This window comes from Sphaerodactylus townsendi, linkage group LG01, assembly GCF_021028975.2.
Source record: "Sphaerodactylus townsendi isolate TG3544 linkage group LG01, MPM_Stown_v2.3, whole genome shotgun sequence".
Lineage (NCBI taxonomy): Eukaryota > Metazoa > Chordata > Lepidosauria > Squamata > Sphaerodactylidae > Sphaerodactylus > Sphaerodactylus townsendi.
The window spans coordinates 122,493,116-122,510,254 of NC_059425.1; the positions used below are offsets into that span (position 1 = coordinate 122,493,116).

Below are 17,139 nucleotides of genomic sequence, written 5' to 3' on the forward strand. Positions count from 1 at the left end.
CCTATTTGAGTGTTCCTTGGTACAGGAGTATATGCCTTTATGTTGGCATGCCAGAGGCCTTAACTATCTGGAGTCTTGCAAGGAAAATATCTTAATGTGATTGTGGTGAAAGTAGTGTAGATATGTGACTTTTGAATGCAACTATTTTACTGAGGCTAATTTTTTGCTCCAAAAAGCAAAGACACTAATATTGCTTGAGCAAAGGCTCAAGCAAAGACACTAATATTAGAAGATAATAGTAGACTTAGACCCTTCCAGTTGTGAAATGTTATGCCCTTGTATTCATCCTTGCAGCCATTCAAATGTGGTCACTTTTTATATTTTAGTAGCCCCCTTAAAAATGATACATTAAGAAGCAGTATGAGAGAGAGTAACATGTGTAAATTAGAGTACATACCCAATATTTGATCGCTCTGAATGAGGGAATCATTTTTTTCATTTCTACTGATTTTAAATACAAGTTTGCAGACATTAAGCAAGTTTTTTCCACTCACTTTCAACTGCAAATAAGATAGAGAGGGGGGAAAGTCAATTAAATCATGACTGATCCTTTACCTACTTACTCAAGAGAAAACATAATTTGACTTCAGATATTATCCTGTTTCTAATTATTTTTTCTTTAACCTCCTGAGAAAATCTGAGTGGTGGAAACCTTCTATTTAGGACAAACAAAGGACTCCAAGAATTGAGATTAGCGCACACATACGCACATACAGTTTCTACAAAGTGTAGTTTTATAGGTATATCTGTGATTATTTAGTTACTGATTTTATATCCTATCTTTGTTCCCAAAGTGAGCCCAAAGCAGTTAACCTCCTCCTCCTCTTCTCCACTTATGAGGCTGAGTGTGTGTGACAGGCCCACAGTCACCCCAGGAAGCTTCCATGGCCAAATGGGGATTTGAACCTGGGCCTCCCAGATCCCATCCCAACATTCTAGTCAAACCATCTCAGCACACCAGCTAAGAGCCAAACTAAACGCCATTGTTTTAAAAGTTTTGAGTTCAGAGAAAAAAACAGGCCTGGAATGACAAGGTGTATGCATATTCCTAAGTTACTTGCTCACATTTCTCTGCTAAATGTGCACGAAAACATCAGTATAGTTTTTGATCAAGAAAATACCTTCACAGGGAGACAGGCAGGAGCCCTTCTTCCCCCTACAGCATGGCCCCAGTCCCATATGAGCTCTTTTTAAAAAAGAAGCCGTCCCCCACAGCTACTGTGGGAAACAGCAACGTGAACTGAGTGCATAGAAACCAACTGAAAGGAAATGCAACTGAATGTGCTTAAGTCACCCTGATTTTTATGGGACAAAGGAATTTCACACCTCATCTGCATTGTACTAATTATCTGAAGTCTATTTTATAGAAGTAAATACTTCACAACTGGAGTTTAAAAAATCAAAATTAGGTCACCACACAAATAGCTACTGAAAAATATTTTTGATCTGGATTTTTCCATGTTTTCATTGTGGAACAAGGGCCATCACTCTGAGATATGTGGAGAACTGAGAAAACTGCCAAAATCACATTCAGCTAACAGCTGCATTGAAACAACGACAGTATCTCCATGGGGTGATAAATTAATTCTCACATAAGTTAGGTTCTTTCCAAATGACTTGTGCAGAAAAATATCCCAGTATACTATAACTACACACTATAGTAATAAAATGAAAAACCAATACAACTGCTTTTGTTCATATTTTTAAAATAGATATTAAAATACCTGTGTTCAATCATTCTTTTTAAAAGTCCCTTCGGTATTTATCACTATATATGGCTCAGTTTTTAATGTTACAAGAGGCTGAAAATGTTTCAGATCCTTTCTTTCTTAATAATGGCCAGTTTGGTGTAGGGACGACAGTGCAGGATGAACCAAACTGCTACTTTGCCCTGAAACTGACTAGGTGAATTTGGGCCAGTGGCTGCCTCGCCAGAAAATATACCTTACAAGGCTGTTGTGAAATTAAAATGAGAAACAACCACAGATATACAGTTCTGAGCCTCCTGGAAAGAATGGGAAGACAACACTGCCCTTCTGGTATAGCTTTTACCATCTGCATTGCTCCACTTTCCTTCCCTGAAGATTAGGTGGTTGCTGACAGGTAGATTTGTTATACTCTGTGGTCAGTTGTTTTCTTATATTTTAAGTCACTTCAAGTCCACTCTCAGGGGAGAAAAGCAGGGTAAAAGTATCCAAATGTGTACATAAAGAAAAATGTGATAAATTGGATCTCTTCTTCTTGGTAAAGGTTGTGTCGTGGAAGATATCGAAGAAGAAAACTCTGTAGAATTTGTTAAACACATTTGATTTACAAACGGGATAGCGCAGCATGAAAATATAAAGGATAACAATACTGAATCCACCAGCGCATAGTAACCAACTGTACAGCACTTATACTGAGATATCAGGTGGTCAAACACATGGGGAATGAGGCAAGAATAGCTCAAATGTGCCATTCACTGAGAACCAGGCATCAAGTTCTCTCTCCCTTTTGCTGTGAAGTTACATCTAACTTAACCTGGTGGGTTTTTCAGAGCAAGAGATGTTCAGAGTTTGTTCGCCATTGCCTGACTCCATGTTACAAATCTGGTCTCCCACCTAAATACTTGCCAGGGACTACCCCTGGCAAGTTAATGAGATCTGATGAGATCAGGCCAGCCTGGGCTATCCAGGTTCTTATGACTCTTGAAATATAAACGTACACTCACACTGGAAGATCCAGTAAAATGCTAATTTCAGATTTGGACTTTATGACAAATATACTTTATTTGACCAAATTATATATGTAAGGACTTGAAAAAACCCAGCCATTATGGGATTTAATATACTGTGCACTCTATTACTATTATTAGATAGATACCATTTTAAATTAAAGACCATGAATGAACTGGGAATTTAACAGTGGTTCAGCATCAATAATTACTAAACACTTTAGAAGAGTAGAGAGGCTTTTGATGAGAAATGCCCAAATAGATGAGAGACACTTTGTAGAATTATCAACAGTATGCCAAATTAAGAGTACTTTATAAAATGTTTACTTGAAAATTGTTTTTATTTCCTGGAGTAGAAGGCATAATATGATTAATCTAATATAGACTGCCTGTTCTCCAAAAAGCTCTGGTTGGCATACAGAGTTCTCCTCTCCTCATATGACCATGCCCAATGGCCTTTTTTGTTACAATTTTATCTGGGGGGTTGTTTTCCTATTTCTGTCTTGGTTTTACTGACAGCTGTTCCAGTACCCATGATAGTATGTTATTGCCATTACTGTCACTCTGAAATATCCAGGTCCTGGAAGCTCTTACTTGAAAGCAAGAAAACCCATTCAGGCTCAGACGGATGAGTTCAGTAACATAAAGTGAGACATTCTCTCAAAGCATTAGTTACTTCTTGTGGGTAAAACTATGCCTATTATTAATTTTTAAAGTACTGTAATCTCAGTTAATGTACCTGAAAATACTTTTATTTATAGTTTTCTAACTTTCAACACTTTGAGCTCCTGGATTTCAAAATGAATCTACCATTACTGTCAGCATATGAAATGGAAAAATGAAAGCTGAAGAAGTGTGCATGCAACGAAAGCTTACAACAAGAACAAAACTTTGTTGGTCTCATAGGTCCCACTGGACTAAAAACATTTTCAGCTAACTTTTTATTCCCTTGACCTGAGTTGCCCCAGGCTAGCCTGACCTCATTAGACCTCAGAAGCTAAGCAGAGTAGGCATTGGCTAGTATTTGAATGCTGTCATCTAATACCAGGGTCGTGATGCTGAGGCAAACCACCTCTGAACATCTCTTGCCTTGAAAACCATCCAGGGTCGCTATAAGTCAGCTGCAACTTGTTGGCAAGTTGAGGAATTCTGCTGCTCATTCTGAATGATGATTCTAGCAATTTAATTAAACTCAGAGCATTTGCGAGATACAAAGTACAACTTCACACAAGCACCAGCCTCACAGGATGTTTTAGTTATCACACTGCCCATAATAACTGAAAAGCTCAACTTACACCCAGAATTATTTTTGATAGTTTCAGGCCGAGAGGATCTGAAGCGATGTCACACAATTTATACAAAGTCTTCAGAAGCAAAGTTCTCCTTTTAAATCGCTTGCCAAGCATACTTCCTTCCTCCAAAGCTTGATAGAGACTGTCACAGGCATGGCACAGGCTTTCCACATTGTCCTCTGATGTGAAAAAGAAGAAAGCAAAATTAAATATCAAGTTATACTTGTTAAAACAGCTGAGCAAAACAAAAAAAATTAACCAGAAGAAAAATAAAGCAAGTTGTGAAACATTCAGTAACAGTCATAATTCCTAATTTAAGAAATATGGGCTCAGTCCAGGGATCTCCTTTAGGTGCTCCCAAGGAAGCAAATGCTCCACCTTAAGAAAAGCTGATCCTCCTCTGATTTTGGCTGGTGGAGCTTTGCAACAGTTTCCATGTCTGCTATGGGCCAAAATCCCTTCATTGTCCTTTATAACAATAGCACACTTTTGTGCTATGTGTGGGCTGCAGGAACTCACCCAAACAGCAGCAGCAAAAGGAGGCCGCTGTGATGGCTTCAAGATCTCCAGCTAAACTGCATAGGTACCACTTAGGAGAGTCGGAACAGTTTATCACCTCCATCCCACTTCCAAAATGCATCAGACTGTAAGTGATTGTCCTTCAAAAGCATTTATCTGGCTAAGTTATTGGGTCTACCGACTACTATCATAAAAAACAGGCCAGTGTCCTAGGCATGAATGGCTAAGACATAAATCTCTCTTCTTCTTTTTTTTTCTAAAAAAAGAGGGAGGAGTGGCTGACTGATGGGGGTTGTTGAGCAGGAAAATCATCTTTGCATTGATAGTAAGATCCGAGAATCCAACTGAGAATCCAACCAAGGTTAAGGCAGAGAAGTCCAGCCTAAATATGTTACACTTGGGGCAGGACAGCAAAGTGTGTTCAAGCAAGTCAGTGTAAGTAGGGCAGAAAGAACAGTGTCAATCATGCCGAGGGATGTTTAAGAACTGGCCTTGAAATAAAGATGATGGAACAAATTGAATCTTGCTCTTGAGCTGTGGTTCTCAACCTGGGTGTCAGGACCCCTTTGGGGGTCGAACGATCCTTTCACAGGGGTCACCTAAGACTCTCTGCATCAGTGCTCTCCATCTGTAAAATGGATAAATGTTAGGGATGGGGTTCACCACAACATGAGGAATTGTATTAAAGGGTCGTGGCATTAGGAAGGTTGAGAACCACTGCTCTTGAGAATGCCCATCTGAGTTTATGGTTAGGAAGTTGGTTCAGATAATGGGCAACACAGAGCTTTCGGAGAATAATCCCAAAGTACGAGGGTGAACAGGAACTTTATGCCTTGTTCAAAAGATATTGATATTCCTGCTCAAATAATTTGTTTTTTAGTTGAAGATAAACCTTATTGGCAGTGAGCATGAGCAAGGAGTCTGAGGCAAGGCCCAATGAGGAGATCTTAGCCTTGATTAGTAGCCACCCGTCAGAGATCTGGAGTTCATGCATCACTAGTTGGACCAAGCTGTGGGAGTCGGAATGGAAACAGAGGAGCACCCAAAATTTGAAAGTGGTGACCCACACCCTGGTTTCCAGAAGGTGCTGGCCTGCCTCAAGGCAAAGGACTGCATAGGGGACACAGTGTGGAACTCCAAAGATTTTATATATGAAGCTGGACTGCAACTGTTCAAGCTTAGATTTCTATGTGTGGATCCATATAGGAACCCCATACATTAGATGATGAAACACTTTTGTGTTGAATACTTTCAGGGCCGCTGAAAGTTAGCGACTAGGTGCCAAAAGCCTCTGGAATCGTTAGATTGGGCTGCTTGAATGAGAGCGCTCCACTTTATACTAATTTGCCTGCAGAGATTCTAACGAAGGAGAAAAGATAGGCAGCTCTTGAGTGTAAAATATTCCTTGGGCAAATTAGCAGCACCCTGGTGCCAATAGACAGAAAAGAGCTTTCTCAGTTTTAGTTGCCTTGCATTGCGCAGTGAAATTAAGATCTGATGTTGCCTTAGAGCAGTGGTTCTCAACCTTCCTAATGCCGTGACCCTTTAATACAGTTCTTCATGTTGTGGTGACCCCCCAACCCTAACATTTATCCATTTTACAGATGGAGAACACTGATGCAGAGAGTCTTAGGCGACCCCTGTGAAAGGGTTGTTTGACCCCCAAAAGGGTCCTGACCCCCAGGTTGAGAACCACTGCCTTAGAGGAAGCATAAGCTTTGTAGGGGTTGCAAAGGCCCTAGCCAATGATTGGGTCAGATTCTCAAATTTAGCAATGCAGTAGTCCGTGGATGAAGATGATACCAGAGAAGATCTGCATTGCATCAGTGAAGGACTATGAAGAAGGGAGTCCGTGGCCTGTCTAGAATGCTCATTCCACCTATTGTTTTCGTGCCGTATGGAGTGGGTGCAGGATGTAGTCACAACTCTTGATGAACATAAAGTCAACTGAACCACAAGGGACATATGGTCACTCCAAACATGGGGTGGGATTGTTAAAGACTGAGTAATATCTAGGCAAGGCTTGGAAACTAGAACATAATCTAAGACACTATTGCCACAAGGTGAGATAAACGTGAAGTCACCAGAAGATCTAAACTGAGTCAGGCCATTTAAAATAATTAAATCAGATTGAAGAGTAAATTTAACAAGATTCGCGCCCGCATGGTTAAGGGAGGCATCTTTAGATTGCCTGGGTAGAGCAAAATGCCATGGTAAAAGCTCAAGGTCTAAGCCCGTCGAGGACTGAAAATTATACGCTCTTCCTTACTGAGTCTAGCATTAAAGTCACCATCTAGAATCACCATATCAGGCTGATGAGTCTTACAAAGGACAGAAATATAGTTGTGAAGATCAGACCACAATTGGTCCCCTTTTAAGGTCTGTAAACACAGGGGAAGGTAAATATTAACCATTAGGAAGGTGGGTGTAATGCCAGTAAGTAACAGGGCTTGAGCCCAGTGCTCATATGGGTGAGTTCTTTGACAACAGAACCTCCACGCCAACCTTACTACATTGTTATCTCACAAGGTTGAGTTGTTGACTTCAGCATCTCAAAGGCTAGGTTGTTGATTATTGGGTTCAAGGCAGCAACCAGGCGCTTAAAACCATGAAACCATAGTCAGTGAGGTTCAGTCATTACAGCATTGAACTAATCCTCAGGAGACGAGAATTCAAATTGTAACTCAGCCATATAGCTTAGACTAACCGACCTCACAGGGTTTGTTCTCTGCACAAAATGGGGGAGAGGGGGCTTCCGGTTTGGAGAGAGCAGGCACCGGCTGCAAACGCTCAGAGCTCCGGCACCCTTCTAGCTTTTTCAGCGTAATTCTCCAGCTTATAATGAGAAAAAAGCGGGGATAACTTCTAAATAGCGATAAGAAGGCACCCCAACTTCGCTGCCCACGGAGGGGCCGGGTGAGTTAATCTGAAACTGTGTGGAATAACAAACAGAATCAGCTTCTCACCTGGTGATAATCGAAACTAAGAAGGGAGAAGGGGAATTAATCAACCCCCTAGCCAAAGCAGAACCAAACCTAAGAATATATTAAACAAAGGAAGGAAATATCTGATTTATACCTACAAAATACCAAGCTCAATAAATAGCAAATCTAAGCCTTAAGTTCTTCTATACAGCAACTTTTACTGCCACCATGATTCAAGCACAAAATAGCAAGGACAGAGAAAACAGCTGGGTGGTGTTAGGAAACTAAGACAGCCGCCGAAAAACCCCATTAAGAGGTGTAGAGATAGTGCGAATAAAACACAGTCCCGAATTCAGAAAGCTGGGAAAAGAGAGAGTGCTAGATTTTCAAATAACTTATGACAGCAGTGTTATAAAAGCTCTCTCCTACCTTTTAAAAAAATAATAGAGAGCAGGAAAGCATAGAGCTGCACTTCTAAGAGGAAGAGAGAGCAAACGGGACAGACTGCTCTATACAGGGCTGGACCAGAGCGGAAGGAAAAAACAAGGAAAGAAACTATAGAGTGTGAAAGCTGACACTCCTGGCACGGACCTTAGAAAATAACCAGCAGGAGAGTAAGTTAAATAAACAAACAAAGGCACGGTAGTCAAATAAACAGAAACAAAGACCTAACGTGATAATAAACAAACTCTAGATCTCTTGGATAATAGGGAGGAGTATGAGGATTTAAAATAAGAACAAACAGAAGTGAAAGTATAGGAGGCTTGCACCCATAAACGGGAAGAACCAAAAAAAAGCCTAATTAACAAATTAGCAGTTAAATCATTAAGATTGTCACAAACTGCAACAAGGAAAGTGAGAAAGACGATAATGGCCGGCTTGCACAAATAGAAAGCAAACAAGTAACTAGAAGATAGAACAGGTTCAGTTACTTAAAGAGAGTATGCTGACTAGGAGAGGATCAGGACCAAACTACCACTTTACAATAGGAAACCATAATGGCATTACAAAGAGACATGAAGAGACCAATTTTGATGAGGTAAGAAAGGACTTGGCACAAATCACACAACTGGAAATGGCAATTCTAGAAACAAAGCAAGAAGTTAAGGAAATAAAACAGCAAGTAGCAGAAATAGATGGAAAAATGGAAGAAAAAGACAAAAAAATTCAAACATTAGAAGACAAATTGGCCATTATGGAACTGAAAAATAAAAAGAAAAAATTAATCAGAATGAGAGGTCTAAAAGGAAGAAAGGGGAGAGGACCTGGTAAAAAAAAAATAAATAATACCAACACTGGCTAAATATATGTGCCTATGAGGAAAGAAGTATTAGACATGGAAAATAAGATCGAGATTTATAGAGTAAATTCAAAATATGTGCAAAGGAAAATAGCAAACACACCCTAGAGATATCATTATTGGTATTTATTAAGAAAGAGTCTAGAGATGTCATCCCTCAGAGTACAAGCAAAAGAAAGATTCCAGGTGGAAGGAAATGAAATCACATTTCTGAAAAGAGACAATTACCAGCCGGAAATCATTGGAAAAGAAGAGGAAAAAATACAACCCCCCCTAACAGACATATTGAAGGAAGGAAGAACATAATGTACAGATGGGAAATGCTGGAGGGCTTATCGTCATTAAGCACATATAAAAGGAAAGAAATATATACTGGATGCAGAACAAAAGATGCGGGACTTCATGGAAAAAGGAGGGAATTAAAAAAGATCTTAAATAGAAATAAAGCAAAGAAAGAGATGAAGACAAGGATAAAATGGGTAATATTTTTTAATTCGAAACTTTTATTATACACATACTTATTAATTTTTTTTTAAGCTTTACTTGATTTCTATTCTTTCTTTTTTTTCCTCACCTATTCATTTTTTAGTTAAGGATTTATTTATTTTTTAGGACACTATTAGCTCTCATTAGACAAATATAAAATTGCAAAAGACAAGATAAATTGAAATCAATAGAATGGAATATTAATATTAAGTTAAAATAATAAAGAATAGAGTATAAATGAATATGGGTGGGGAAGAGAAGGGAGAGGGAAAAGCTCTAGGGAAAGTGAAAGAAGAGACACCAGGATTGGATTCCCTAAAATTATAGATAAACATGCTGTTGACAAAAATGGACTATGTTAACATATTTCTCCCGGATGATTTGTTGATCGATGTTGCTTCTTCTCTCCCCCCTTTTAGTAGTAGAACAAAATGGATGAATAGGTATGGGTAAGTATGGTAAAAGTATGACTAGAAATGAAAAAAAAAAAAGAGAAAATTAAAATATAGTAGGCTATTACATAAAGAAAAATAACAACTGTAGAACAGTTATTTTAAAATGGAAATCAAGTATAGGGGAAATAGTTGAAATATAATTTCTAAATGGGAAGAAGCTTTCATAATTAGGGAAATAATAAATGCAAATGAAAAAATAATTACATGTAATGTAAAATGGACTGAACTCTCCCCAAAAACGTAAGAAAAGACATTCCACTACTTCTGCAAAAGAAACAACATGCAGACGTGCAGGATATGCCTTCAAGAAACGCGATTTAAAAAAGGAGATGAAAAAACTCATTGAAAAAAAAGACTGCAACTAGGTACCTTATTCCAGTAAATCCGTTAATCATAAATCTAAAAAACGAGGGAATAGCAATGTATATATTCAACCTAAATATAATCCTCAGGCTAACTAATGGGGTTGCAAGTAGCAAGATGACTCAAGCCAGATATATAGCAATTGGAAGCTCAAATTTCAGGGTATCAAAACCTTTGATTGTAGGTGCATATATGCACTCCAACCAAGGAGAAAAACAGAAATACTATCAAAACTAGGTGATATACTCTTCGGGTAATTACAATATGAGAAATATTATATGTCTGGGGAGATCTTTAATGGAGTAATGAACCCAAATATAGATAAAACTACAACGATAAAATCTAAAAAAAGTTCTTAAGAAAAGAGAAAAAAAACGAAATTACTTCCAAACCCTTTTTTTTGATATGCTGGTGAAAACTTTACACTTAAAGAGAGAAGATGACCCTTTTTGGAGAGAAAAATGGGGAACAAGTAAAGAGTATACATTCTTCTCACATATGGACATAAAGTGGCTTCCTAGAATAGATATGATACTTGGCCACAAGGACAAATTCATACCTTCCAAACTAAAAGATATAACTATACATCCAAAGCTGATATCAGATCACAATCCAATAAGCTGGACCATAACCTCAAATTCAAAAATTAAACTTCTGAAACTGAAGAGACTGGCTTTTTAGATATCCGCTAAGATAATTGATAACTGAGCAGAATGTACAAAAAAATTTGAAAGTTAATATTTTTTGGTTTAAATGAAGGATCAGTAGAAGATTTAAACATTATATGGGATACAAATAAAGCCTTTATGAGGGGCACAATTAGACAAGAAGAAATCAATAGATATGGAAAAAAGAAAAAAACAAAACCCAGAGACTATTAGAAGGAGAGAACTTACATTATTGAACAAAAAAACAACAAGAACTCCCCTAAAGATAAAACAAATAACAAATAAAATAAAAAAATGATCAAAGAAAAGATAATAACGTAAAGGAAAAAACTGGCAGAAAGAAATTTTAAACAAGTTGAACAGGTGTAAACAAAAAAACTTCTACAATGCTAAAAATATAGGGAATAGAATCTTTATTGGCCAAGTGTGATTGGACACACAAGGAATGGATAGCAATGCAAGTCAGACAACAAAAGAGTCAAAGAACCGTTACAAAACTATTAGACAAAGAGCAAATAATAACAACACCAGAATTAATACAGAAAAAACTACTAGAATATTACTCAAAATTGTATAGAGAAGACAATATAAAGATGCCAAAATTAGAACAATACATAAAAGAAAATATTAACTGGAAAATTCCTACAGAGGGAGCAATCTCTAGAAAATTTTAAACAGACCAATTACAGAAGAAAGAGAAGTGCAAAAGGTGATAAAGAAGCCAAACTAGAAATAAATCCCCCAGCCCAGATGGATTTACTTCTGAAATACTATAAAGTCTTCCAACAATTGTTAATACCAAAAATTCATAGGAGCGTTAAGCTTAACAATAATATCTTAAATACACAAAGCTTAGAAAGTACCAGAATCCTGGAAACAAGCAGTAATCACCCTCTAATTCCTAAGACAACAGAGGAAGTGAATACCTACGGCTAACTTTTTTAGACCAATCTCTTTGTTAAACACAGACTATAAATTATTTACAATGATACTTTCAAGTAATAGATTACAGAAAATAATTCACCATATATATAAGTCCAGAGACCTCAGACAGGATTTATCAAAAAACAGACACATTACAAATAATATTAGAACGGTGATAAAATAATGATAGGAATTGCTAGATTGGAACCCGAGTCTAAAAAAACAGCATTGGTCTTTGTAGATGCTGAAAAGGCATTACGATAATGTTATGAAGATGGGAGTTTATGGAAAAGGTGTTTAAGCAAATAGGGATACAAAGGAAACTTCTTATGAGAGCAATAAATAGTATATACAACAAACAAACAGCAACCTTTAAATATAAAAATGGAGCTCTCACGTCAGAATTCCAGATTCAAAAGAGGAACACGCCTAAGGCTGCCCGTTACTCACCATTAATATTTAATATGATATTGGAAATACTATTGATAAAATTAAAAAAAAAAAAGAAAAGGTGGTATGATGGAATTAAAATTAAAAAACATAATATAAAACTTAAAGCATATGCAGATGACTTAGGTATTAGTTTTGTGGAAGATCCAACTGAGGAAACTAAATAACATAACTGGAAAAAAATAGAAGATTTTTTGGTAAAATATGCAGGATTTAACAAATAAATAAGTCAAAAACAAAAACTTCCTGGCATTTAATTTAACACTGAGAAAGAACAAAACCAGTTAACAGAACAAACAGGTCTACAGATAATAGAAAAAGGTAAAATAGGAATAAATCTAGAAAACAATAATAACCGAATTTTTTAATAATAACTATAAACAGGTCTGATTCGAGAAATTCTAAAAAAAGATTTAAATAAATGGAAAAAACATGACACTCATCCAATATCAGGAAAATTGAAATGATTAAGACTCATGATCCTCCCTGCAAATTCTATGTATTTATTTCAAAAATCTCTACCAATAATAACAAATAAAAAAATATTTTGAAGAATGGAAAAGAGGAAATTGTAAAAGCTTTATCTGGAAATGGAAAGAAACCTAGAATTAAATACACATCACTGATAGAGACAAAGGAGAAAGGAGGATTTGCACTGCCAGACCTGGCAAACGCACTCATGATGCAGCCGCGTTAACCTGGATAATAGATTGGATTCAATCTGGAAAAAGGATGAACTATTGAGTATAGAAGGACAAAATAATGCAATCAGGATGGTATGAATATTTATGGCCAAATGTAGAAAAGGAAATCTTCATTAAAATTTAAAACGTCACCTGATTAGAAAAATGCGCTCTTGACAATATGGGAAAGATATAAATTCAAAATATATAATAAGATACCCTACTGGGTATTGAGACTGGAAAAGTTAGTAAAAACTTACAGAATGGCAAACAATGGCCCATGGACTACGATATAAAGAAACAGTTATACAAGAAAAGAAATAGAGATTAAATTAAAAAAAACAGACAACTAGAAATTAACTCTAGTAAAGGCCAGGAATGCCACTCGGTTCACATATCAAAGCACTTAACTATGACAGCAGCAATTTCAAACAAGATATCATATGGAGAGAGGTATAAGTAATACATCCTATTGGCAGAATTAGATCTGATAATTTTTCATACACCCCAAAAAGTAAACCACTGCTAAGTAAAAGTATATAAATTGGCTACTATCCCAGAATTCTAGAAAACAGAGATTGTAAAGGAAACTATGATTAAATGGAAGGCAGAAGATCTTTAATAAAATGAATTCATCTGGCAAGATTGGGGAGGATACTATGAAATTACATGAGCACCTTTCCTCCTGTGCAAACTTAAGGAACCTGAGAGAAAAACTTCTTAAAAGATCTTGCACAGATGGTAACTTTTAACACTCTAAAATACTAGCTAAGATACACATAAGAGACCAATCTCCGAAATGCTGGAAATGTAAAAAGGAGACAGGAACATTAATGCATATGTTATGGGATTGTATTAGAGGAATAAAAAAAATATTGGGAAGCAAATACATAAACTGAATTTTTTTTTGCAAGAGATTATGCAAATCTCTTTTGAGGGCAACACCCGAGATTATATAACTTTATTGGGAATAGGGATTAAAAATATTCCAAATATTAATATAGACTTTTTTTCTATATTGTTCAACAGCAGCTAACAGGATGACCATGTCAAGGAACAGTGGAGGGAATTGAGAAGATACCCAAAACTGAAAATTGGTTCCAGAAATTGATGGAATATTTTCAATTGGACAAAATCTCCACAAGAATTAAAGACTTACCGTGGACTAAATTCCAAAAGACTTGGAAACATTATATACAATTTATGGAAGGGGAATAGCAATAGAATAATAGGTTATAGGTTTCCTGGGTGTTTTCCTTTAATAAATTATAATAATTAATTAATTAATAATTAATAATTAATTAATAACAGTCAATTTAATTAACAAGTAATTCGTTAATCATGTAATTAAGTTTACAACACACAAAGGAAACAAGCTAGAAGAATTACGTAAATTAATTTGAATATTCACCTTAGTTAAAAGCTTATTGAAAAAATTGGCCAGCTAGATGTTATAGTTGAACTTGGAGTATATGTGTAGGGGAAGTCCAGAGTAAACAAGATTGGAAGAAACAACTCAAGAAGATAAGAATGGAAAACTATAGATGAATTATCTTGTATAAATAGGGTGGAGGGCACTAGGGTGGGATAAGAGGAGGGGACGTCACTTAGTATTGTCAGGGTGTTTAACTGTTTGTTAATAGATACATGGTATATGTTAATTTTGTTTTATGTGAATTGTGTAACTATGTCACTGTATGTATATGTCACTGTAAAGGTGAGATATGAAATTTTAATTAATAAAAAATTTTAATTGCAAAAAAAAAAAAATGGGGGAGAGGGGCTTGTATACTACCCTGAGCTTCTTAGAGAATAAAAATGAGATATCCTTGACAGAATAAAAAAGGATACAATGAGAGAGCAATGCAGATCTATAAGCAATTGCACGGTTTGGAGATAATTCAGGAGCAAACTCAGAACCACTCACAGCCTTTGAATTTTTTCACACAATGAATAAATAATTTTATTCCAGCGATAACAGGAGTGACACAAAAAAGATTACATACCAGTCTCTAATTCATGTAAAATTGTCAAAATTCTCATATTCCAGTACTTTTCTTCCTCTTCATTTCCATTCACTCCCAAATTATTTTCTGAAATTTATAACCATGGTGTTTTTTTTAATGCACACACAAGTTTTCAAATGCTCACAGGACAAATGTATGTAAAGCTATGGAAATACTGCAAATTTAACATTTTTTAATTTGGTAAAGAAAGAATGGTACAACATATAGAATCAAAGGGCAAAATCAATCTCCACCTTTCTTAATAGGAAAGCAACAGGAAATTCTAGACAGCAGACACCAACAAATTCAAGATATTTTTCTTTCTCGGTGGTTTATCTGTCATAACCACAGCTTTGCATTTTGGCCACAAAGATGACATTGGTCTACATTCATTGGCTGCTGTTTTTAGCATGGAAGTGCAAAAGCCTTAGCAACACTGAGGTTCAGCAAGCTGAACACTGTCTTCACTTGATTGCTTATTTAGCTACAAGTACATTACATTTTAACTTAGTTGCCGGGGCGGCAGTTAGCACACACAACAGGGGATCAGTCCAGAGGATTAACATTTTTGGGCCACATAAATCTCCTTTCTAGAAAGGATTCTGCAAGCACAGAAGTACTGTGAATGAGAGGGAGGTGCTAGAGCAGTACAAGGGGCAGACCTAATTGGTTCAGAGCTATATACTAACTAAGAAGCAGGATGATCAGGACTCTGACTGCACCAGATCCCTTCACCAGGTTCCCGACTCCGCCTATAGCAAATACAAACTGAAAAAAGTGACGTAACAGTTTAGTTGGCAAACCTGTCACATTTTATACCCCAATATCATCCTATTTGAACATTTTCAATTTAGGAATAAAAGGGCTTACTGACAAACTGTTAGGAAAATATAAATAGCCAATTTCTTTATGTTTAATGAAAAACATTTTCATTTTCTAACCTATACTGCTATGTGAGGAAATGGTTTGGGAGATTTACATCCTAATTCTACTTAGAAGTGAATGTCGTTCTGACCTCTTCCCACACTGCATCCTGGATGTCATCATGAGAACCCCTGTCCAAACCTGCTGTGGTCTCTCCCTTTTCCCCCTGGGATTGAACCAATGGAAATGCTAGCCGCTGAGGCCCCCAAATGTTCCATCACACCAGAATCTGGTGCTGTTTAGACGGTTCTCATGAGGCTGCTGTGTCAGCACAGTCATGTCCTCACAGGCCTCCCTGTGTTGCAGATGTGGCTCCCATGTCCTTCTCATTAGACCACTAGTCTGCAACTTGCGGCTCTCCGGATAATCATGGACTACAAATCCCATCAGACCCTGCCAGCATAGCCATGCAGACCCCTGCATTAGACCCTACTGTCACCAAGCACCTGCAGATTCTCACCTCTCCTGAGGAGAGCGCTTTCACCACAGTGTAGAGAGAGTTCCACCAGGCTGGAGCCAGGGCCAAAAAAGTCCTGGCTCTGGTCGAGGCCAGCCTAATGACCTTAGGACCAACAGTAGGTTCCCATCTGAAGAACAGAGTGACCTTTGCAATATGGGGATATGCAGTCCCTAAAATAGAAGGATCCCAGACTGCATAAGGCCTTGAAAGTCAAAACTAACACCTCAAACATGACTTGGAATTTGACTGTTAACCAGTGCAGCCAATGTAAAATGGGAGTAATATGCTCCTTTATTGAAACCCCAGTGAGGAGCCTGGTCGTTGCATGTTGAACCAGCTTTAACTTCCGAATCAGACTCAGGGGTAGGCCCGCCTAAAGTGAATTATACTAATCTAATCTGGAGGTGACCACTGCACGAATCACTGTGACTAAATCAGCACGCGAAAGGTAAGGATTTAACTGCTAGCCTGACAAAGATGAAAACATGCCACTCTAGCCGTGTGTGACAATAAGGACTACATGATAACACCCAGATTTTTTAAGGAGGGTGTAGTACTTAAAGCAACCCTGTCAAATTGAGGCAGTTGAAAACCCTCAGGCACTTTCACCAACCCAGCCATATGACCTCCGTCTTCGACTGATTTAGCTTCAGCCTACTCTTCATCAGCCATCCAGCCATGGCCTCTAAGCACTGTTGCAGAGCATCTGGGGAAGCAGCCAGGCAGCCCGCCATCATCAGAACAAGCTGGGTGTCATCAGCATACGGGTGACAGCCCAGCCCAAAACTCTGGACCAGCTGTGCCAGGGGTCACATATAGATGTTACACAACATTGGGGAAGGAAGACCCCTTTGCGGCATCCCACATTCAAGCAGGCATCGCTGGAACATCTCCTCCTTGAGTGACACCTGCTGTCCGCAGCCTTGGAAAACACAGCCATTCAGTTCAAAGCCGTGCCCTGATTTCCAGCAT

General features: G+C 37.5%; 1 protein-coding gene across 3 annotated transcripts in view; it reads right to left on the minus strand.

Annotated features, from left to right (window-relative positions):
• The window catches only part of ARMC2 (armadillo repeat containing 2), a 68,502-nt gene that overhangs the window by 25,104 nt on the left and 26,259 nt on the right, over positions 1–17,139 (minus strand). For all 3 annotated transcript variants that reach the window (XM_048493067.1, XM_048493058.1, XM_048493050.1), the window contains exons 8-10: positions 14,784–14,870; positions 4,009–4,184; positions 398–500 (exon numbers count right to left, since the gene is read on the minus strand). In XM_048493067.1, coding sequence (XP_048349024.1) covers positions 398–500; positions 4,009–4,184; positions 14,784–14,870 — 366 coding nt within the window. The remainder of the gene's footprint in view (positions 1–397; positions 501–4,008; positions 4,185–14,783; positions 14,871–17,139) is intronic.